The 23,811-nt window shown below is 45.3% G+C and overlaps 1 protein-coding gene across 3 annotated transcripts; it reads left to right on the top strand.

Annotated features, from left to right (window-relative positions):
* The first annotated feature begins 703 nt into the window (after positions 1–703).
* On the top strand, positions 704–23,493 carry LOC140199340 (T-cell-specific surface glycoprotein CD28-like). Of its 3 annotated transcripts, none has more exons than XM_072261208.1 (5): positions 704–788; positions 8,744–9,109; positions 12,892–12,998; positions 18,503–18,635; positions 20,686–23,493. In XM_072261208.1, exons 1-5 carry the CDS (start codon positions 725–727, stop codon positions 20,718–20,720), a joined length of 705 nt encoding a protein of 234 aa, XP_072117309.1. In that variant the 5' UTR covers positions 704–724; the 3' UTR covers positions 20,721–23,493. The 3 variants fall into 3 exon arrangements, with proteins under 3 accessions (XP_072117309.1, XP_072117310.1, XP_072117311.1); XM_072261209.1 differs by having other exon boundaries at positions 18,503–18,639; XM_072261210.1 differs by lacking the exon at positions 18,503–18,635.
* The last annotated feature ends 318 nt before the right edge of the window (positions 23,494–23,811 follow it).

Genomic DNA, 23,811 nt, shown 5'->3' with positions numbered 1-23,811 from the left:
AGGATGGAGTTTAGATGAAGCAACTCAAGTCAGAGCCTAGGAGCTCAGCAGGACAGCACAGGGAGGTGAGGTGAGGGCCCCTCCCAGCACAGGTAGGTGAGGCAGTGGAAGATGGGAGGATCTGAAGTGCAATACCAGGAGATGAATGGGTGGCCAGTACTCGGACAGGTGATGTTATAGACAGGAGTTCGGCATACGTGCAATACGGGGAAATTTCTTTAGCCGAAGGGTGGTGATTCTGAGGAATTCTTTGCCACAGATGGCTCTGGAAGCCAAGTCGGAGGGTATATTTAAAACGGAGTTTGATAGGCTCCTGATTAGCAAGAGCATTAAAGGTTATGGGGAGAAGGCAGGAGAACGGGGTTGAGAGGGATAATAAATCAGCCATAACGAAATGACAGAGTGGCCTAATTCTTCTCCCATGCCTTATGGTCTTATACATAAGTGCACACGTTACAACAGTTATGCCTTCCAATTTGGGTCCTTCAAAAATCAGTTGAAAATCCAAATTTACAGCCGAAGAGGAAATGTTGAATTGCACCACATGCTACTTATCAAAATTTTTGAACTGAAATCTCCTGTGTCAGCCTCCCCCGTACTGCTGATATCTAGGACAAAGGAGCCCTGACAGACCACATCCTGTCAGCTGCCAAGTGTTTGTAAGGGTGTGAGGGTGCAGTACTTATTGTGTCACTCCACCCAGAGACAATACACCACCAGCATCATGAAGGACCTGTATCAGCTGGCTATTTCGCTCATCTGCCTTCTAACTGGCCTGAAGGCCCCAGGTAATTTTACCTCTCTTTTAGTCTCCTCTGAGGATGTACTCGGCGGAGATCAGGCACCTCATCCATTTTGGGAATGATGTGCATTCCGGTTTCCTACATCTCTGCCATGTGCTTCTTTTCTCTGTGAATAATCGGGCTGGGGTCATATGGGCTTGGATAGTCTCCTGGCAGGAGATCATCAGGCCTTATCGGTGCTAGACTCAGCTCGGTGGTATGTCACCACCAAATTCATAAAGTCAATGAAGGATAGGCCTGGTCAGAGATATTTGCTATCCGAAAGATGAATTAAAGGAGCTGTTCTGCATCCTCATCAGAAAACAGTGGGATGCAACGCAGAGGTGTCTGCCTGAATTACGACATCTAACTTCATTCTATGGATCTGAGCCCATAGTCCAGGGCAGATGCTCCCAAGTGCTGCTGTGTCGGGGGTAGTGGTGATCACGAGTTGTTGAATGGCCCTCTCAAGATTGGACTGTTTTAGAAGTTATATCAGAATCAGAATATTCAAATAGAGCATTTCCAGCTATTAAAAGGTGCTCGGAAAAGACATAAACACAAGAGATTCTGCAGATGCTTGAAATTTAGAGTAACACGCATAAACTGTTGGAGGAAATAAGCAGGTCAGGCAGCATCTATAGAGAGGAGTAAAGAGTCAGTGTTTTGAGATCAGACCCTTCATCAGGACTGGGAAAAGACAGATGCTCTAATTTCTGCAGGGACATGACGCACGGCCCTTTACTGAAGTGGTAGTGAGGCTGTAGCGAATTTGCCCAGCCTTATGTGAAAATGGCAAGAAGCTCCAAGGTTGATTGTATACATAAAATATTGGGCTGGAGAAAGAAAGCAACGCTGGTTTGCTGGAATCTCTTGGGGGGAGTTTAAAAGTACCGTACTAAATCATATTTAAGAAGTATCTATATCCACAGAAGGCTATGGTACATGGGATAAGTGCAGATGGATAATTAATGGTTGGTGATGAAAGGCCTGTTTCTGTCCTGCATAAGGGTTCTGATGAAAGATTTATTAGGATGCTCTGATGGTCTTCGGTCCCAAACCGTTAATGCAGCCTGGCCTGCTGAGTTCTTTCAGCATTTGTGGGTTTCCAGCATCTGTAGCATCTCTTGTGTTTTGGCCAGACCAGAAGAAAAGGTTAAGGGAAAGTTAATGGAGTACTTCAAAAATCTGGACGGCTTTGAGATGGTAAGTAACGTAGGGCTGTATTGATCAGATGGTGATTGGTAACTAGGAAACTAATCCATGAGGTAAAGTGATAAACACTTTTTGTGCCTGTCATTGGAATATGTACCACAAATGGTCATTGAGGGAGAGATTTCACACTTTTGGAACTAAGATATACTGGGAAAAGCAAATTTTCCAGAAATAAGTGGAAAGGGCAAAAACACTTGACTTGAACAATAGCTCCAAATTGAGAGTTAGCATTGGATCTCCTACACTGCATTTTCAATAACTTACCAATCAATCTCAGCACTTTGAGAGTCTTGGTCCAAATGGCTCTCAAGAAGTATTTGCTGTTGTGCACTTCAAATGTGAGCAGAAGTCAAAATTGTGCATTTCTTAAAAGCATTAACCTATTTCTCCACTTGCCACTCAGTAAAGCCCAAGGATTGTATCCCTACAGCAGCTTTCATAAATTCTGGCCATCCAAATTCACATTACAGTCAATGGAAACACATCGCATTAGGGCAATCAGTGTGCCCAAGTACACACGCAAGCAAATAGCAATGAGATAAGTGACCAATGCTTCTAATGTTGACTGAGAGATGAGTATTGACCAGAATAACTGAACAATCCCCTTTCTGATCTCTTGGGTCTTGTACATACATCCAAGAAGATAAATGACTCGTCCAAAAGAGAGCTACTCCAAGCTTGCAATAACAACACCGATTTGCATCCAATTCCCAGGAACAGGTCAGCAACCGACAACCACTGGAAAATGGCTGACATCTAGCTAAAAGCATTGACAGGAATGGGAATGTGTGAGGTAATTGGGGAGCTCAGTGGAAGCTGATGAAAATTATCCACGCCTATCATGTTTCTAAAAATACCCTTGGATAATGTCAGTGTAATGTTTGAGAAATTATCTATTATTATAAGTGGTTCTGTGGAAGATTAGATCTTGGTTCAAGGTGTTGGGAATGTTGGCTGAGCACAGGAATCGGTGATGCACCAAGAGGTTTCTCCCTCCCCTCTGCAAACCAGCTGTGCTTAGGCAATGGCCTACATCACACCATCAGATCCATTTTCTTCCCTCCTCTCCTTATGGTTTGAGTCCCTGCCTGGATGCAGTCCCATGGATAGCCTAGAGCACCTTCCCATAGGAAGCTCCCAGACAGGGAATATTGGCAGACCCTTGTTCACAGTCACATGAATAAGAAACTGCTCTCTGACCTTGGGTACAAGCACAGTCCTATAGGATTAACTAACCAAGGAGCCCAGTGGAATTTTGGACCAAGGCAGTTATGAACAATTGTAGAGCATCCCCCCAAAAAATTGGAAATCAGCAGTTTGTTGCAGTACCTAGTTACCTGACACAAGCCTAAGGTATCCTAACTGCAAGTTTTGGCATAAATCCTCAGGTCTGGTCCAAATTGGTCTCAGGCTTGTTCTTTGTGAAGTAAAACTGTAAGGCTCGGTATTTGTTTTGTTATGGCCTGGCTAGCTGACTGCGGCCAGCAGGACCTGGTTACGTGCATTGGTTCAGTTTGGTTTCAGACTGGCCTTGGTTCACTCTGGTTCGGATTGGCTATGGTATGATCTAGTCTGGATTAGACCAAATTAAACAAATCTGTTTAGTTTGATTGAGTCACAAACAAGAGAAAAATCTGCTGATAATGGAAATCCAAGCAACACATACAATACTGGAGGAGCTCAGCAGGCCAGGCAGCATCTGATGAAGGGTCTCGGCCCGAAACGTTGACTGTACTCTTTTCCATAGATGAGTCCAACTGAAGGGTCTCGGCCCAAAAGGGCAACTGTTTACTCTTTTCCTTAGATGCTGCCTGGCCTGCTGAGTTCCTCCGGCATCATGTGTGTGTTGGTTATTTTGATTCAGGCTGGGTTCAGAATGTACCTGGCTCCTTCTGGTTAGGACTGGCTGTTCAAGTCGGGTTTTGAGCTAGTTTTGATTTGGTTTGGATTGCCCGTAACTGAGTTGGTTTCCAGTCAGGTTACGTCCCAATAGATGTCTAGTTTGTAGGATGAGAGAAACATGCAATGGAATCTTTGGTTTGATATCTCACTAAGGTACATTGCACAGACCTTCCACTTCAATGCCTACAGCTGAGACATTTCTATCAAGTAGAGTATCACAGATATGGGAGAAAATGCAGCTCCACAGAGTTACATAAAGTTCAACTGCAATCCATCCCGTTAAGTGAACAACCTGCTCCAATGTAGGCATTTACTATCAGAGTGGAGATTACCTTGAAGAGGCAAAAGCTGGGCCTCGTACGTACATTAAAGTAGGAGGGCAACTAAGGAGGAGGTAGCACCACCCAAGGAGGAAGTAGATATTTTCCGTCTAGAGCCAGAGGAAGTGGGCTAGGTACTAAATGAGTATTTCACCAAGGTGAAAGACATGGAGGATATTGAGATCAGAGAGGGGTACGCTGATGCTCTACAGCATGTTGGCAATGGTGGATTTGAGGCTTTTGAAGAACAGCAGATAGATGAATCTTAATGGCCTGATGATCCCAAGTAAGAGAGGCAAGAAAGAAGATGGCTGGGGTCTTAAAGAGATCTTTGTATCTTCCTTTTAACTAGGTGACTGGTGGGAACCTTAGGATGTACAGAGGAATCATGGGTGCATGCCCGTAGCTCTTTAAAAGTGACAACACACATAGATATGATGGCAAAGGAGAGATAACGCATAATTGTGGTCAGTCTGGGTGCTGAGTATAAAACTCCAGAAATCATGTTGCAGCTATATAAAACTTTCAATAGGCTATATTTGGAACATTGTGTGCAGTCTGGTCAACTCATTACAGGAAGAATACCAAGGCTTCAGAAAAAAAACAGAAAATGTTTACAAAGATACCGTTGTTTCTCATTGTTTTTATGTGTGAGTGATGGGGGTTTGGGGTTGATGGGTTGCAGTTTGTTGGTTTTTTCTTGTTCAGGGGAGGGGATTTGGGGGTCAATGTTCTTGTTGCATTTTGTGCAGGGGAGGGGGATTGGGGGGGTTGACAATCATGTTGCCATTCTTTTTTGTGCGGGGGAATGGGTTTGATGTTTCTCTTTGAACGACTCCCGTGGTTTTCCTTTGCTTCATGGCTATCTGGAGAAGATGGGTCTCAAGTGCCGCCTGATCAGTGTCTTATAAAGCTTCAGCATTACCTTCTTGATTTTATACTGGTTTTAGGTTGAGTGAACTCAGCCTTTTCTCCTTGGAGCGATGGAGGATGAGAGGCGACCTGATAGAGGTGTATAAGATGATGAGAGGCATTGATCGTGTGGATAGTCAGAGGCTTTTCCCCAGGGCTGAAATAGCTAACACGAGAGGGCATAGTTTTAAGGAGCTTGGAAGTAGGTACAGAGGAGGTGTCAGGGGTAAGTTTTTCACACAGAGAGTGATGGGTGCGTGGAATGGGCTGCCAGCGACTGTGGTGGAGGCGGATTCAGTAAGTTTTTTAAGAGACTCCTGGATAGGTACATAGAGCTTAGAAAAATAGAGGGCTACGGGTAACCCTAGGTAATTTCTAAAGTAAGTACATGTTTAGCACAGCATTGTGGGCCGAAGGGCCTGTATTGTGCTGTAGGTTTTCTATGTTTCTATGTTTCTATATCACCTGGATTACAGCTTACTAGTTATGAGAAGAGGTTGGTCAAACTTGAATTGTTTGACGCTAAGGGGAAACTATTTATAAGTATTTGTAGCATAGATAGGGTAGATAGTCAGAGTCTCTTTCAAAGTTCAAAGTAAACATTTTATCAAAGCACACGTACGTCACCACATACTATGCTGGGGTTCATCTTCATACTGGGCATTCACAGAAAATACAAAGAAACAATTGAATCAGTGAAAAATCACACACCAGAGTAGAAATGATAAAATGCCAGAGGTCAAAACCTTAATGTGAGAGGGTGAATGGAGATTTATTAAGCATTGTTTTTACATAGAGAGAGGCAACACACTGTCAGAGAAGTGATGTTAGCAGCTATGATAGCAATATTAAAGAGGTATTTAGACAGGTACATGAGCAAACAGGGATTGGAGGGATATGGACCATGTGCAGGCAGGTTGGAGCCCATAATGTGAACACTGAATACAATACACTGTAGGTGCATTGGCCTTCATCAATCATGGGATTGAGTTTAGGAGCCAAGAGGAAATGTTGCATCTATATAGGACCCTGGTCTACCCCACTTGGAGTACTGCACTCAGTTTTGGTCACCTCACTACAGGAAGGATATGGAAACCATAGAAAGGATGCAGAGGAAATTTACAAGGATGTTGCCTGGATTGGGAAGCATGCTTTACGAGAATAAGTTGAGTGAACTCAGCTACTGTGGGAAGCGAGGGAGGAAATTGTTGAGCCAGCTATGATGTTTGCATCATCAATGAGGACGAGAGAAGTTCCAGAGAATTGGAGGGAGGGTTGCAGATGTTGTTCCCTTATTCAAGAAGGGGAGTAGAGATAGTCCAGGAAATTATAGATGAGTATGTCTTACTTCAGTGGTTGGTAAGTTGATGGAGAAGATCCTAAGAAGCAGGATTTATGAACATTTGGAGAGGCATAATATAATTAGGAGAGACGGAGAATGAGAGGTGACCTGATAGAGGTGTATAAGATGATGAGAGGCATTGATCGTGTGGATAGTCAGAGGCTTTTTCCCGGGGCTGGAATGGCTAGCACGAGAGGGCACAGTTTTAAGGTGCTTAGATGTAGGTACAGAGGAGATGTCAGGGGTAAGTTTCTTATGCAGAGAGTGGTGAGTGTGTGGAATGGACTGCCGGCAACAGTGGTGGAGCCGGAAATGATAGGGTCTTTTAAGAGACTCCTGGATAGGTACATGGAGCTTAGAAAATTAGAGGGCTATGAGTAACCCTAGGTAATTTCTAAGGTAGGGACATGTTTGGCATAGCTTTGTGGGCTGAAGGGCTTGTATTATGCTGTAGGTTTTCTATGTTTGTATGTTTCTATTAGTGCCAAAAGTGCACACAGTCTACAAAATGTACCCTTGCTACCCAGCTCGCAACCTTCACCACAACAAGGGTATGGAGGACAGAGACCTTGGGTATTAGCATTGGTATTGGCTTATTATTGTCACATGTCTCAAGATACAGTGAAAAGTGTGACATGCATGTGAAACCACCAGTTGTAGGCTGCCCCTCATCACACGGCTCTCTGTCTCAGAAATACATCTCCCAGTCTACTGTCGCAGCTGACCTTACATGACAGCACAACTTCTCCAGCAGTCCTGTTAGTGGTGAATGTCCATCCCTTACTGGAGTGCTTATACTCAAACGTTGCTAATTTAAACTACCTGTATGAATTACCTTGACCACTATCTCAGGTGTGTGGTTTACTGGCCTACTTTTGAATGTGAGGAGGCAGGGAGCATTTTCACCAGCAGCACAGCAACAGTTCAACCTACCACTACACCTTCTACATCAAACGCTGCCGGTCCTGCTGGTAACGTCCAAATCTCAAAAAGTTAACCAGTGGTAATCAATACGACGAGTATCAGCCTGTCCACACACAGCTCATTCCTTGTTGTTGGTCTCTGTGCCAGTGGACAGTAGCTGCAGAAAACCGGTTCTCTGAAGTGACTAACACTAGATTAGATCACAATCCCACTACTCTCTCTTTGATAATCTGTCATCATCTTCCCTCATTCCCCTTAACTTTCTGACCCAAAGTGAAGCCGATCTGCTTGCCACAGTCTACCCTCTCACAGACCTTGCTACTCATGAGGTGGGTAGACGGCGCTCTGATCTACCGCCTCCTTTGAACTGCTCTGGGCCCATCACTTGTCTCCTTTAATGGCCCAGTACCAACCTCACTGTAGGTTATGCCTTCAGCCATTCCTCCACCTCCCTGCAGTCCTCTGTCACGCTCTCCTTTTCTTGCCCCTCCTCTCTGTATCTTGTTTTAAAATTTGCTACATCTTTAATCTGAAATGAGAAGCAAAATTTGCTGTTAAATACCTAGCATTTTTGGAGAGAGATGCAGCTAACATTTCATATTAAGAACATTTAAAACATGAAGGAAACAGAAAAGGAAATGACAAAGCAAGGCCCATGAGAAGGTAGACTATGGCAAGCAGTTTGCTTTTGACTTGGGTTGGTCCAGTTGGATTGTGCCAAAGCAACTGATTTAGACAGTGCCGGTTGATGAGGGTAACATTAACTAGACCGGGATTCACATCGCTGGTGGTGACGAGAGGGCATACAGGAGTGAGATATGCCATAATCTTTTCCTCCAAATCCAACCATGAAGGACATTCATGTATATCTGAATAGTGAATCCAAAAAGTAATATATCGAATATTAATTGCCCAATAGTACATTCTAAAGTTAGGCAATGCCATACCACCATCCCTTTTTTAGTTTCTGCAATAAGGGTTTACTCAATCTAGGATTTTTATTGTTCCAAATATGAGATAAGATTATGGCATATCTCACTCCTGTACACCCTCTCGTCACCACCAGCGATGTGAGTATCGATGTGTGAAGTCCTGCTCTCCAGCTTCCTCATTAAATAGAGGCACTGATGAGCTTTCTTGACTGTGTTTTGCATGAGAGGTTGTGTGGGATGTGCACACCCAGGAGTTTGAAACCACATACACTGGTTTCTCACTGACAACTGATTTTGAACTACACTCTATGGGCTGTTGTGTAATATCACCCTCAGGGTTTAGTGACCACTTTTAATTAATGTTAAGTTGTGCTTTTGTTTTCCTTTCTCCAACAACCTCATCCTCTGCACTAGCACTAGCGATGAAAGTTTCTCAGCCCAGAGAAGTCATCGTTGAAAAACACAACGTCACTCTGCGGTGCACATACAACATCACAGGAGACAAGAGAGGCGAGGCATTCCGGGTCACCATTTACAAAGATAAGCCGGAGAAAAGAAATGAAGTCTGCTCTGGCTTTTTTAACACGAGCATGCTGCCTTTCAAGTCGAAAGGTGCTGTGCTGTGTGAGATTCAGCCAGACGAAGGCAGCATATTGATAAGATTCATTGGCATGAACAGGTCTGGCTGGTACTTCTGCCAGGTGGAGAAAATGCATCCATTTCCCTACACAGAGGACACCGGGAATGGGTCTTGGATTTTCATCAAGCCAGATGTGATTGGTAAGTCCATAGAAAAACTGAGAACAAACCCATAGCTGGAGAATAGTGAATGTGTGGAATTCATTGCACAGACGGCTGTGGAGGGTGTCATTGGGTACATTTAAAGTAGAGGTTGATGGGTTCTTCATTGGTGAGGACATCACTGGTTGTGGGGAGAAGGCAGGAGAATGAGGCTGAGAGCGATAATAACTCAGCCATAATGGAATGATAGGCCAAATTGCCTAATTCTGCTCCTATGTCTTACGGTCTAAGAGGAGGAAGGAAAATGAAACTGGGCTGAAGTAATGTTTTCTTTGAGATGGTAGTATGCTTTACCTGCACTCTGTCCTTTACACGAGGAATTCTGCAGATGCTGGAATTTCAAGCAACACACGTCAAAGTTGCTGGTGAACGCAGCAGGCCAGGCAGCATCTCTAGGAAGAGGTACAGTTGACGTTTCAGGCCGAGACCCTTCGTCAGGACTAACTGAAAGATCTGTTCTCAGTGCCCCAGCAGCCTGCTCCTGTAATTTCTAAGCTTCCCAAAACCTATTGTCCTTCTCACCAGGAAGAGCAATGACCATGCAGAATATTGGCTCACCATGTGGACTCTGGCAATATTATCCCCCCGGCCATGCTCCCTCATTTCCTTTCCACTGGCTCCCAGGTGTTTTTGCTCTTTATCAACTTCCTCCTTTATTACAGGAAGGATGTGGAAGCTTTAGAAAGGGTGCAGAGGAGATTTACCAGAACGCTGCCTGGATTAGAGAGATAAAGATAAGTTGAGCAAGCTGGGGCTTTTCTCTTTGGAGTGAAGCAACTTGATAGAGGTGTTTCAGATTATAATATTAGGTAGCATGGATAGCCATATACTGTACTTTTCCAAGCCTGTGAGGAGGGGATGGCTGATACCAGGGGGCATAATTTTAAAGTGATTAGAGGGAAGTATGAGGGGATGTCAGAGGCAAGTTCTTTACACAGAGAGTGGTGGGTGCAAGAAATACCCTGCCATGGGGTGGTGCTGCAGGCAGGTATATCAGGGGCAATTAAGTAACACTTAGGTAGGCACCATTAGTGTTGCGAGACCATGGATCTGCGCCTGGAAAGTCTTCACTCTCCAGCACGCAGGCCTGGGCAAGGCTGTACGGAAGACCAGCAGTTGCCCATGCTGCAAGTCTCCCCTCTCCACAACACCAACGTTGTCCAAGGGAAGGGCATTAGGACCCATACAGCTTGGCACCAGTGTTGTCGCAGAGCAATGTGTGATTAAGTGCCTTGCTCAAGGACACAACACGTTGCCTAGGCTGGGGCTCGAACTCACGACCTTCAGGTCGCTAGTCCAATGCCTTAACCACTTGGCCACGTGCCCAATGGTAGGTACAATGGATGACAGAAAAATGGAGGGCTATATCGGAGGGAAGGGTTAGATTGATTTTAGAGTAGGTTAAAAGGTTGGCACAGCATTGTGGGCCAAAACAGCCTGTATTGTGCTGCAATGTTCTATGTCCTGAATCAAACTCCATCAAGCTGCTGATTGTGCACAGCAGATCACAATAACCTGGCTCTGATGGAGTTATCTTCGAGCGCGCCTTGGCTCATCAACCTTTCCACCAGATCTAGTGTGCTGAGCACAAGGTCAATGAGAGTGCTGTGAGGGCCTCATGGCCCCTTTTTATGTCCTATAAAAACATTACAAAACATTATATACACCTTCATGGTTTGAAATGTTTCCACCAGGTTCAAAGCTAGCTCACTGAGAAGGCCTATTTTCTCCTGAGCAGGTGCGGATCTGCTCACATTGGCAATGCTCCAGTCCTGCTCAACCACACACCAGCGCTGGCATGAGCATCAGCTGCCTCTCAGAGCAAACAGCCACCTGCACTCGTACAGCCACGGGGCTCAACTGTAAAAAGTATTCTTACGGCTCGTGCAGACCTGCCCGGGCAGCTGTGGAGAGAGCAGAGACGGAGGAAAAGCCTCTGCCTGACCTGCTAAGTTCCTCCAGTAATTTGTGGGTGTTGTTCAACATTTCCGCAACCTACAGACTCACTTTCAAGGTCTCTCCAGTTCATGTGTGTATTATATACAGTATATGTGTGCAAAAATATATATACCATGCATGTATACACATAATAGACATATATACATATTGTGTATACACACACACACACACACACAATTCTTTTTCATTTGCACAATTTGATCTCTTTTGCACATTGTTTGCCAGTCTTTATTTATGTATAGATTTCATACATCTATGGTATTCTTTACTTTCCTGTAAATGCGTGCAAGAAAATTAATTTCATGGTAGTATTAGATTAGATTCAACTTTATTGTCATTGTGCTGAGTACAGACACAAAGCCAATGAAATGCAGTTAGCATCTAACCAGAAATGCAAAGAATAGTGTTATTTACAAAATAACTGCGAATAAAAAGTAAGTGCTACAGCACAATATGGGTGCAATACTACTTAGCGCCGTGATGTGAGGTTCAGCAGGGTCACAGCCTCAGGGAGGAAGCTGTTTCTGTGCCTGCTGGTGTGGGAGTGGAGGCTCCTGTAGCGCCTACTGGATGGGAGGAGAGTAAAAAGTCCATGGTTTAGGGTGAGATGCATCCTTGATAATGCTTTTCGCCCTGCCCAGGCAGCATCTATGGTAGATGTTCTCAATGGTGGGCAATTGGGTGCTGATAATCTGCTGGGCAGTTTTCACCACAGGCTGGAGTGTTTGTGGTCCAATATGGGGAAATTGCCATACCACACTAAGATGCAGTTGGTGAGTATGCTCTCAATGGTACAGCGGTAAAAGTCTGTCAGTATCCTGGGACAGAGGTGAGCTTTCTTGATGCTCAGCAGGAAATAAAGGTGCTGTTGCACCTTTTTGATCAGGATGGAGGAGTTCAGGGACCAGGTGAGATCCTCGGAAATGTGGACACCATGGAATTTGAAGCTTGATACACGCTCCACTACAGCTCCATTGATGTAGATGTGACGTGAATGTGACTCCTAGCATGCCTGAAGTCCACAATGATCTCCTTGGTCTTCTCAGTCAGGTTGTTGTCAGCACACCACGCGGCCAGGTGCTGGACCTCGTCCCTGTAGGCTGTCTCGTCATCCCCTCTGATCAGGCCAACCACCGTGTTGTCGTCTGCGAACTTGATTATGGAGTTAGAACCATGTACAAGAATGCAGTCATAGGTGAAAAGGGAGTACAGAAGAGGGCTCAGCACACAGCCTTGAGGCACGCCAGTATTCAGGGTGAGAGTGGAGGAGGAGGAGAGGTTGTCTAACTTAACTGATTGGGGTCTGTTAGTCGGAAAGTCCAAGATCCAATTGCAGAGAGATGAGCGGATACCAAGCTGGCGAAGTTTGGCAATCGGCTTGGAGGGGATCACAGTACTGAATGCCAAACGAAAGTCAATGAACAGCATTCTGATGTAAGAGTTGGGGCTGTCCAGGTGGGTCAGGGCAGAGTGAAGTGCCGTGGAGATGGGATCCTCTGTTGACCTGTTGGTGCAATAGGCAAATTGATGGGGATCCAGGGTAGTATCTGGTGACATATACAGTAATTTGATGATAAATTTATTTTGACTTTGACAATTTCCAGCATCTGCAGAATCTCTTGTGAAAACACTGATAGACACTGGCACTGAAACCTCATCAGTGTTTCCCTGACCCCATTCTCTATTTTCTCCCCAAACCTTTCCCTATTCTCTGAGCGTCTGAAGCTCCTGCTGACCCTGTGCTCACTGTTTTATGGGGTGGGTGTCTAAGCAATATGCTGTGTTCATTTTTTTCCCGCCAGATCGAAATCCGAGGCGGTGTCCTCAAGTCACCCATGCCACTCTGATCGTCTTAGGACTCGTGGGAATTCTCCTGCTATACAGCGTCATCATCACCTACCTGCACTGGGTAAGGACTGGTGGGAACTGGAGCACTGCTAGCACTGGATTTACCTCGACAAACTACAAGTAGCGTTCTAGAGCCCTACAGCACAGACAACAGGCCCTTCAGCCCATCTAGTCCAAGCCAAACTATTATTCTACCTAGTCCCTTTGACACACACCTGGACCGTAGCCCTCCCGTCCATGTACTTATCCAAACTTCCCTTAAATGTTGCAATTGAACCCCCATCCACCACTCCCACTGGCAGCTCATTCCACACTCAAATCGCCTCCTGAGTGAAGAAGCTCCCCCTTACATATTCCACCTTTCACTCTTAACCTATGACCTCTGGTCCTAGTCTCACCCAACCTCAGTAGAAAAAGCCTGCTTGCATTTACCTGAGACCCTCATACTTGCTTATACTTCCATCAAATCTCCCTGCATTCTTCTACGCTCCAGGGAATGAAGTCCTAATCTGCTCAACCTTGCTCTATAACTTAGGTCCTAAAGTTACCAAATACGGAAGTGTGCACAGCTCGTAAGTACTAGGTGTTGATTACTAAGCACACAATACCCCAGTAGTTCAGTGGTTAGCGCAACGCTATTACAGCCCAGCGCATTCCTGAGTTCATGGTTCAATTCCGGCACCGCCTGTGAGGAGTTTGTACGTTCTCCCTCTTTCCGCGTGGGTTTTGCTCCGGGTGCTCCGCCTCCTCCCACAGTCCATAGACGCACCAGTTAGCGGGTTAATTGGTCATTGTAAATTGTCCTGTGATTGGGATAACGTTAAATCGGTGGGTTGCTGGCACAGCTCGTTGGGCTGCAAAGACCTGGTCCATACTGTATCTCAAAATTAGTAAGGTTATTGAATTTTGTGCAGCACGGGTTAACGAGTACAGATTCAATGTGTACTCTTAATCAGCACAATTAGTTTCTTATTGCATACAGGTGATTTGCTCTGGTGTACTGATTATTAAATACTTGTTAATGGGTTAGAGAATACTGTGTATGTATTACGGAGATCTGTGCAAATTACTGAGCCAAGTCATTCAAAAACACATTAACCAGTACAGGATACTGCACATCAATCCTGAGGTAATGAATGAAGGCTATCGTTCATGATGAATCTGGTCTGAGTTCCCAGTTGTAAATGGGCTGGAAGTTATGTTGCTACTGTAACTCTCAGTTCAGCTAGCAGCTTAATCTAGGGGACGATAGCCCCCTCCGGCCCAGCCAAACTTAAGAAATCTTGTTTGGGTGGATGCTGTGCGATGTGTCCCCTGTTACAAATCAGTACCACGAAATAACAAACAGTACACAATATGCGATTAAACAATTGAGCTATAGAATTCTTAATTTGACTATATGGTTAGTAAAGAAAACAAAAAAGAAGAAGAGCCCATTCTCATGAAACAGTCCAATGTACAAAGTTGGAGCTCACTGATAAGGCCATTGGTCCACCATCGACCTCCTCCGAGTGTCGCTGACCTTCGGACCCTCGCTCCAGGTCCACTCCATCTGGCAGTCTACCAACTCTCTCCATTCGCATCTTCTCTCCTCACCTCTCCCTGGCAAAAGACTGTTAATTCCCGGCTCCCAGACACACAAGAAAGAACAACATCCCACTCATTGGCTAGCATGCCCAGTTATCTCTAGTCATAACCCAAACATTGCTGCTGCAGAGAAATTATTACCTTACCAGTGGAACATTACAGCGAAGCCATTACATTAGCAGTGAAACCCTTACAGCATGTTACACTACTAAAAGCTCATTCCCCTTTGCGTAGACTTGAGTTGGCTCATATTCTGGAATGGTACCGAAGAACTGGAAAATTGTAGATGTCTTTCCACTCTAGGGAGGCAGAAGAAAGGAGATTATAGCCAGCTAGCCTGACTTTAGTGGGAAGATGATGGAGTACATTATGATGGATGTGGTTTCAGAGTACTTGGGGCACATGAGAAAATAGGCCAAAATCAGCATGGTTTCCTTAAGAGAAAAACTTGCCTGACAAATCTATTGGAATTCTTTGAGGAAATAATGGGCAGGGTAGATCGAATCAGTGGATGCTGTTTACCTAGCTTTTCAGAAAGCCCTTGACAAGGTGCTGCACACGAGGCTGCTTAACAAGATAAGAGCCCGTGGTATTACAGGAAAGACACTAGCATGGATAGAAGATTGCCTGAATGGCAGGAGGCAAAAAGTGGGAATAAAAGGACCCTTTTCTGGTTGGGTGCTGGTGACTAGGGGGTGTTCCGTAGGGACACGCCATTCACCTTATATATCATTGATTTGGATGATGTTGCTGGCTTTGTGGCCAAGTTCGCACACTATATGGAGATAAGTGGAGGGCAAGTAGTTTTGAGGAAGCAGAAGACCTCAGACAGGTTGGGAGAATGGACAAAGAGGTAACAGATGGAATATAGTGTTGGGAAGTGTATGCGATGCATTTTGTTCGAAGGAATAAAAACGTAGACTATTTTCCAAATGGAGAGAAAATTCAAAAATCAGAGATGCAAAGGGACTTGGGAGTCCTTGTACAGAATTCCTTAAAGGTTAACTTGCAGGTTGAGTATGGAAAACAAATAAATCACTAGCATTCATTTTAAGAGAACTAAAATGTAAGAGCAAGGATGTAATGCTAGTGCTTTATAAAGCATTGCTCAGTCTGCACTTGGAATATTGTGCGCACTTTTGGGCCTCTTATCTAAAAGATATGCTAGCATTGGAGAGGGTCCAGAGTATGTTTATGAGAATGAATCCAGGAATGAAAGGGTTAACATATGAGGATATTTTGTCAGCTCTGGGTCTGTATTCACTGTAAATTAGAAGATTTGGGGGGGGGGGGAAAGGGGGTGGAATCTCACTGAAACCTATTAAATATTGAAAGGCCCAGAAAGAGTACATGTGGAGAGGATGTTTCCTATGATGGATGAATCTAGAGACAGAAGGCACAGCCTCAGAATAGAGGGACATCCACTTAGAACAGAGATGAGGAATTTCTTTAGCCAAAGGGTAGTGAATCTGTGGAACTCATTGCCACAAACGGCTGTGGAGGTTAAGTCAGCGAGTATACTTAAAGCAGAGGTTGATAGGTTCTTGATTAGTCAGGAAGTCAGGGAGAAGTCAGGAGAATGGGGCTGAGAGGGATAATAAATCAACCTTGCTGGAATGGCAGAGTAGAAATTGACTGATTTTGCTCCTGTGTCTTATGGTCTATTACACTCAGAGGCCACTTTATTAAGTACATGAGTGGAACCCGGAGTGGTCTTCTGCTGCTCTAGCCCATTCACTTCAAGGTTCGATGTGTTGTGCATTCAAAGATGCATTTGTGCACACCATTGTTGTAAGGTGTGGTCATTTGAGTGACCGTTGCCTTCCTGATAGTTTGAACCAGTCTGGCTATTCTCTCTAACTTCTCTGATTATCAAGGCATTTTTGCTCATAGAACTGCCACTCTCCAGAAGTTTCATTTTTGTTTTTCACACCATCCTCTGTAAACTCTAGAGACTGTCGTGTGCGAAAATCCGAGGAGATCAGCAGTTTCTGAGATACTCAAACCACCCTGTCTGGCACCAACAATCATTCCATGGTCAAAGTCACTTAGATCAGATCACATTTCTTCCCCATTCTGATGTTTAGTCTGAACAGCATCTAACCTCTTGACCATGCCTGCATGTTCTTGTGCACTGAGGGGCTGCCACATGATTGGCTGATTAGATATTTGCATTAACGAGCAGGCGTACCTAATAAAGTGTCCTCTGAGTGTAATGACCGGCTCAAACACACATCAGCAACAACTACAGGTGGAGAAAGGGTCAACTGCAATGCCTTTCATGGCAAAAGGGTCTGGCTCTGTTCATCTCACCCTGTAGAGATGGGTCTTACGGGCTGCTTAAGGGAGGTGGAACGGCCATTGGCGCGCTGCTATCCAGTAAATGAGAAAAATACTGTGATAAAACTGGGGAGACTTGATGTGGAGCCGTGACTCCAAATGCACTGAATTCTTCACCATCCCACAGCCCCCACCCCCTCCCCCGACCTGAAATCCCAAGGGGCGCAACTCTGGTCACAATGGACTAATTCTGAATTCACCTGCAACATACAACAGATACAATGAAGGCGAGCACCGGGGTAACAGAGGCCTGGAGGGTGAAATGTTTGTGGACAGGAGGATGCTGTCAGCTACCGGAATCACAGACGTTAGAACCAACCCCCCTCGTGCCCTACTGCAGGCTAATTTACTGGCAATTGTTCCAGGCACAACATAAACATACACAACTCCAGAAACAAGCCCAACCTGGCAGATACCATCAAACTTTTTAAACGGGCAAATGATTAGAGAAAGTGCTATCATTCTCTCCCCTTTCTAATAGGTCAAACTCAAGACGACGAAGATAGGGAGACAAAGAGAGAGGGACAAAGTAACACACACACACACACACACGCACACACTCAGACACACAGATACGCACACACAGAGATACACACACACACACACACACACACACACACACACACACACACACACACACACATGCACACACACTCAGACACACACAGATACACACACACACACACACAGATACACAGATACACACACACACAGACAGAGATATACATACACACACACACAGACACGCACACAGGCACACACACACACAGACACGCACACACACAGATATACACACATGCACACACACACAGACACACACACACACAGATACGCACACACACACACACAGATACACACACACACACACACACACAGATACACTCACACACACACAGATATACACACACACACAGATACGCACACACACTCAGACACACACAGATACACACACACACACACACACACACACGCATTCAAACACAGACACACAAACGCACACATGCACACCCATTCACACACAAACACAGACACAGACACACACACACACCCACGCTCACACACGCACGCGCACACACGTACGGACACACAGAGACAGAGGCACATAGACACAGACACACATCCATTAACACAAACAGAGACACACATGTTAACACAGATACTCAAACGCAGACGCACGTGCATTTTCACAGACACAGAAAGAGAAGCACACAGATGCATAAACATCTGCACAGACATAGGCACACACACATGAAGTGGGGCCAGTCTCTGGCATTTCTCATGCCCCCAGCATTTTCAACGCCAGTTTTCCAGAGGAAAGGCTTGGGAGATGCAGAGAGGAGAGGGCAACCATCCTGTATCAGTTTACTAGTTCTGTTCTCATCATTCCCCTGCCAGTCCACAGTTGGTCAGAGAACAAATGTGCTCACTCTCAAGGCCATACATCCAAGCCCAGTGGAGATCCCTCAGCACAAGCAGAGCGGAGTGTGAATACCTGAAAATGAAACCATAAGATTTCTGAGGGAGTCCTCTCCCTCCCCAGCACATCCCTCCTCCCACAACCCCCTGCTCTCTGCCTCTCCAGTGGCTTCTCCCGCGCTAACCTGTTTCTCCGCTCTGTGTTCGATTCCCCCTCCACAGCCTCTTGGCGCCACTGCGTGCATTCCCGGGATGAAGGAGGCGGTTGACATGAAATGTGAACTGATTCACAATTTTGACGAACCCGCTACTGCTACGTGGAATGGCCAGCGCTGGGAGACAGGCCCAAGGCAAGGCAAGTACGTCTGAGCCACACTTGACCTAGCGCTGCAGTCTCCCCCCACAACCACTTCACCCGACCCTTGTCCCGCCACAGTTTGGTGAGCCAGACTCCCTGTCTGAAGATGTCCTAAAGGTTGCTTCCCAAACCACCAGGACCAAGTGGCTTGTAAAACCATAGAAGGCAGCTCAAAGCCCCATACATTGGTTTCAAACCAGCTGCTATCCCTGGCCAGTTGGACAAGTCCGATCCCCAGAATTCAGGTCAGGAAGACAGACCCCTTGATTATAATGGGTGACTGGACTTGCTGGGCCAACGACTAACTAGTGCTAGTGTCTGATTCCCAGAATTTCCATTCATGGAATTCCAAAGCTCCAATGCCCTGCTGGGATCTGAGCTGTCATTCTCTAGGTTACCAGATCATCAATGCAATAACCAACACCCTTTGCCAGCTCACTGCTGGCTCTCCCTTTATTTACTCTCACCTTCAGTCTGGGTTGGACAGGGAATACCACCAGATTCCCAGGAATAGTATGCGCACTTAATTTAAACTTCTGGCTTTTTGTCCCTCCCTCCTTCCCCTGCCCTCTCTGTCTACTCAGCATTATGAGGCAAATTGACCCATGATCTCCGACACTTGTTATCTTTACAAGAACCAAAGAATATAAACTTGGAGTCACATCCTGATATGTGAGGTGGGGGTGGGGGAGGTTAGTGTACAAGTTATCTCTTGTATGGGAGACACCCCCTTTGTTCATAACCTGGCAGCTTGCCAGCATCTTTCACTGTACAAAGATCTTTCAGAACTTCCAGGTACTTTGGACAAGAAAATCAGGGGACTCAGGGAAGTAAAGAGGTTTGAGTGCTCAGCTATAGCTAATCAGAAATGGCTCTCTGACAGTACTTATCTCAGCTGGGCAAGCCAGCAATAATATTTAGGGCTCAGGGCTTAAAAGGTTGAATTATGAAGCCTTTTTGCTTTAACTTTAGCTGATTGAGGATCATTTGCATAATGTAGTCACATACACTCACTGGCCACTGTATTAGGTACACCTATGCACATGCTAATTAATGCAAATAACTAATCAGCCCATCACATGGCCACAATTCAATGCAGAAAAGCATATGGATGTGGTCAGGAGGTTCAGTTATTGCTCAGACCAAACATCAGAATGGTGATTTTGATGACCGTCGAATGATTGTCAGTGCCAAGCAAGGGGGTTTGAGTATCTCAGAAACTGCAGATCTTCTGGGATTATCATGTACGACAGTTTCTAGAGTTTACAGAAAATGGTGTGAGAGAGAGAGGAAAAAACCTCCGGTGAGTGGCAGACTTCTGGGTGAAAACACCTTGTTAATGAAAGACACCGGAGAAGAATGGCCAGACTGGTTCAAGCTGGCAGGAGAGCAGCAGTCACTCAAAGATCAAAAAATGGCCACTGTGTATGTTGCAAGGGTTTGATAGGGAACCATTTCCTCTGGTGAGCGAGTCCAGGACAGGGACAGACAAAGCTTCGCCTGGTGGGAAGATCTGTCACCTTTGAACTGGGCATTGAGCAGGAAATGTCGAGAAGCATCTTGCCCATGAAAGTGGAGCAGACAGCCTGAAGTTTTGTTCCTCAAAGCTCTGGGATACTGGGCACTCATTGGGCTTTCAGGGCTGACATCGACAGGGGTTTTATCGGGTTAAGATACCAGGATATGGAACTCAGGAAGGAAAATGGAGCCTGTCATAACTGAATGGTCAGACAGCTCAGAGCATTTCTGATGCCCTTGTGAATGTGAAGTTACTGGAGCACGTCTCTGTAGCCTGTTTAATCACAACATGTAGTAGCAGATTGCAGTCAGCATCAGCAGGCTCTTTTACCTCTTAGTCACAATCTGGGCTCCTTGTCTCCTCTCCGGGCAGTGAGCTGAAACTTGTTTTAGGTGTAGAGAGACAGTTAAGAGCAGTCAGGTGATGGTGGGAGTCTGCTAGTCGTCTGCCACTTGGGTTTGAGGGGCTTTCAAGGGAAAGGGACACACCCACACTGACAGAGTTTCTATTGTTTCCCTCTTTCTCTAGATAATGAAAAAAGACCAAGAGGAACAGAACAGTGAATATGTAAATATGGAACCTCCCAGTCATGCCTCTGGTAGAAAACGAAAAATGCAGTCAATTGCACATAAGCCCAATGCCATGTGAAGCACCAGCCAGGAATGCACCTGAGACTTCTCCTGAAGAGACCTGAGCAGGGTCCCTGATGAAACACTCCTTTCTGCTTCCTTCCTGTCTCTTGCCTTGATAACAAACCTAAGGGAAAACAAACACTGCTAGTTTAACTCTCTCAGTGCCTGCCAAAGCGTGGGTTGGGATCGAACAAGGAGACCAAGGCACAGTGTAATCCCAGCTACAGCTCCATCACTCTGAAGGATGGAGAATGGGCACATCCTGTCAGAGGCTAGGCTCACACCAGACCCTCTCACATCCTGCACTCCAACAAACTCCTGCCTGTTTTCTCCGGAGCAGCAGAGGCTGATGGGAATTCTCTTGGTACAACTGTCTGTACGCATTGGTGTGGGAGCCATGTTGCAAGAAGATAATTATCTGACTTTATTCTGCTTCTTTCCACACCTCCCTTTTGTATCCTTTCCTCCACATGTCATTCCAGCATCTGGCAGTGACCTGGTAGGAAGAGGATTTCTCCACCCAGTTACTGCACAAGTGAGAAAGAGATTGTTTTTGCCTTCTTCCATCTCTCCTTCCTTCCCCTTCTTGCACATCCTGAACTCAAAGGAGTCCCAGCTGTTTCTGTAAAGCCCCTCCATGTCACTTAACCAATCTGTGCTGCAGCCACACCAAGCCCAATGCACACCTCTTTAGGAACTGTGCCTGGGGCCGACAGTGCTCAGCGTTTTATAGACAAGCACTGTCGAAGGCAGGAAGAAGTTGTTTGAGGGTGTCATGCCATTCGTTGAAGTTGTAGCTAATATTCCACCTCAGTATCTTCCCTCAGTTCCAGAGATGAATCCCCATTTGTATTCCAGTCCTTCAGCTCAAGAGCAATAATGTTGAATTGAATTCTGTATCTGTTTTATGGTACTTCACAAAATGAGTACTTGAAATTTCCAAGGCCTTTTCTCCTAAAATTGTTCACCATTTAAAGGAAAGTCTGAAGTGAACCATAATGAATACTCAGAAACACTGACATCAAAATCCTTTTGGTTCTGCTGTAACCGCACGTCTATTTGAGTGGCCCATTTCCTACTGTGATTCAACCTACTAGAGATCGGGAAGGGCACTGGCCTTCTGCGGAAATGAACCCCATAAAAGCCAATGCTTTTAAGAGATACAGTTAAAATAGAAAGAAACAACTGAAGTATATTACCATGAAAACCATTGGACCATAGAACTGCACAGGAGCAAATGTTTATGCCCACAATGCTATCTGACCTGATTAAACAAGCACTTAAATCCCTTCTACCAACACGATGTCCATATCCTGCCATTCCAAGCACATTCATGTGCTTATCTATGAACTTCTATCACATTTGCCTCCAGCACAAACCCGAACAGCACATTCCAGGCATGAACCGCTCTCAGCGTAAACAAAATGGTGCCCCGCACATGTCCTTTGAACCTTCCCCCTTTCACCTTAAATGCATGCTTTCCATTATTGGATGTTTTGACCCTGAGAGAAAGATACTGTCTATGCCTCCCATAATCTTATAAACTTCTACTGGGTAAATACCCCTCAGCCTCTACTGCTCCAGATCCAGCCTCTCCTTACCACACATGCCCTCTAATCCAGGCTCCATCCTCATAAACCTTGTGCGGTATATTAAAACATGGCCGCTGCCCTACTAGTGAAGCCTTGGAGTTCTGGAGGGCAGATCACTAGGTGTATTTAATGTGAATGTGGATGACTGTTTGAAAGACTGAGGATCTGAGGGTTGTGGGTTTCTGGTACATAAAAGGAACTGAGGCCAGCATAGATCAGCCACGATCGAGAGGCTAATGGTCCACTCCCACTCCTGTTCATAAGACGATACATCCATATATAGACTCTGGTACAAGAACATAACAGCAAATGCTAGATATGTAGATACTGAAAATCTTACATATAGACGGACAATGCTGGAAACACTCAGCTGGTCAGGCAGCGTCTGTGGAGAGGGAAGCAGTGTTTTAAGTTAATAAGCTCTCATCGGATTGCAGTCAGGAGGAGATTGTGTTCTGCTGGTCTTCAGGTTAGAACTATATTAATATATCCATCATCTGTGTGATATCTTGCATGCACATGGAGTGAGTGCTTCAGCATGCAGAGCTTTCTGTTGTGTCTATAACAATGTCAGTGAATTCAGACTCCCCTTCAGATCTCCCTAGTTCTGTGACCTTCAGACAATGTGCATGTGTATATAGCTACAAGTATCATAACAAAACCTGACAAGTTTTTTTTTTAATCCTTCAAAACTATATAAAGCATTAGCTGTCTGTAAATACCGGAATCATTGTGCAGTATACTTGCTTGGAAATGGTCCTCTTGTTGTGACATTTTATGAGCAGGACACTGATGCTCGCCTCTGAGTGATAGTCACCACCCCTGAGGTATATGCTACCTGGTGAGCAGCAACACACCTGCCCAGCACAGAAGAGGCTGTGCAGACTATGGGACCTTCAAAGACACACAAAACAAATACAACAAGGGCTTTGTCCACCACTGTTTTCGGATGCGTCTAAATTATACGCTCTTTTCTGCAGCCAATTTGTCGTTGGTGTCATTGCACGTTTATTGCAAATTTTAGATATGATGTTCTACACGTTCTGATCATCAGGACTGTAAATTTGCATTGATTATCCCATGCACTAAGAATAAACGGATCTTTGGGTTTACCTGAATGCCTTGATTTCTTTGTACTGTTTGCAGAGTGCTGCCTCACAAATCCAACCTCGAATGGGAAAAGGGAGATATAACCAGATTTAATGGTGTGTCGGTGACTGCAAGTCAGCCTGGCTGCATGGAATCTCAGCAGCTCACTACCTTGCAAAACTACTTCAAAGTCTAAATACATACATGCCAGTCGCATTCAAAACCAAACATTTTTGAAAGCACCTCATGGGGTCGGTTTAGGGGGCACCTTCCTTTAGCACATAACTTGCATCACTCCTGTTCTGAGTGCTTTTGGTGGGGCATTTGAGAGGGGAATGCAG

Source organism: Mobula birostris, chromosome 6 (genome assembly GCF_030028105.1).
Source record: "Mobula birostris isolate sMobBir1 chromosome 6, sMobBir1.hap1, whole genome shotgun sequence".
In the NCBI taxonomy this organism is placed as follows: domain Eukaryota; kingdom Metazoa; phylum Chordata; class Chondrichthyes; order Myliobatiformes; family Myliobatidae; genus Mobula; species Mobula birostris.
This window is presented reverse-complemented; position numbering and strand designations above follow the sequence as displayed.

Coding starts and splice junctions, on each gene's coding strand:
- LOC140199340 (XM_072261208.1), top strand. CDS start 725: ATGAAGGACCTGTATCAGCTGGCTATTTCGCTCATCTGCCTTCTAACT. Junction 789..8,743: donor AACTGGCCTGAAGGCCCCAG/GTAATTTTACCT, acceptor CCTCTGCACTAG/CACTAGCGATGAAAGTTTCT. Junction 9,110..12,891: donor CATCAAGCCAGATGTGATTG/GTAAGTCCATAG, acceptor TTTTCCCGCCAG/ATCGAAATCCGAGGCGGTGT.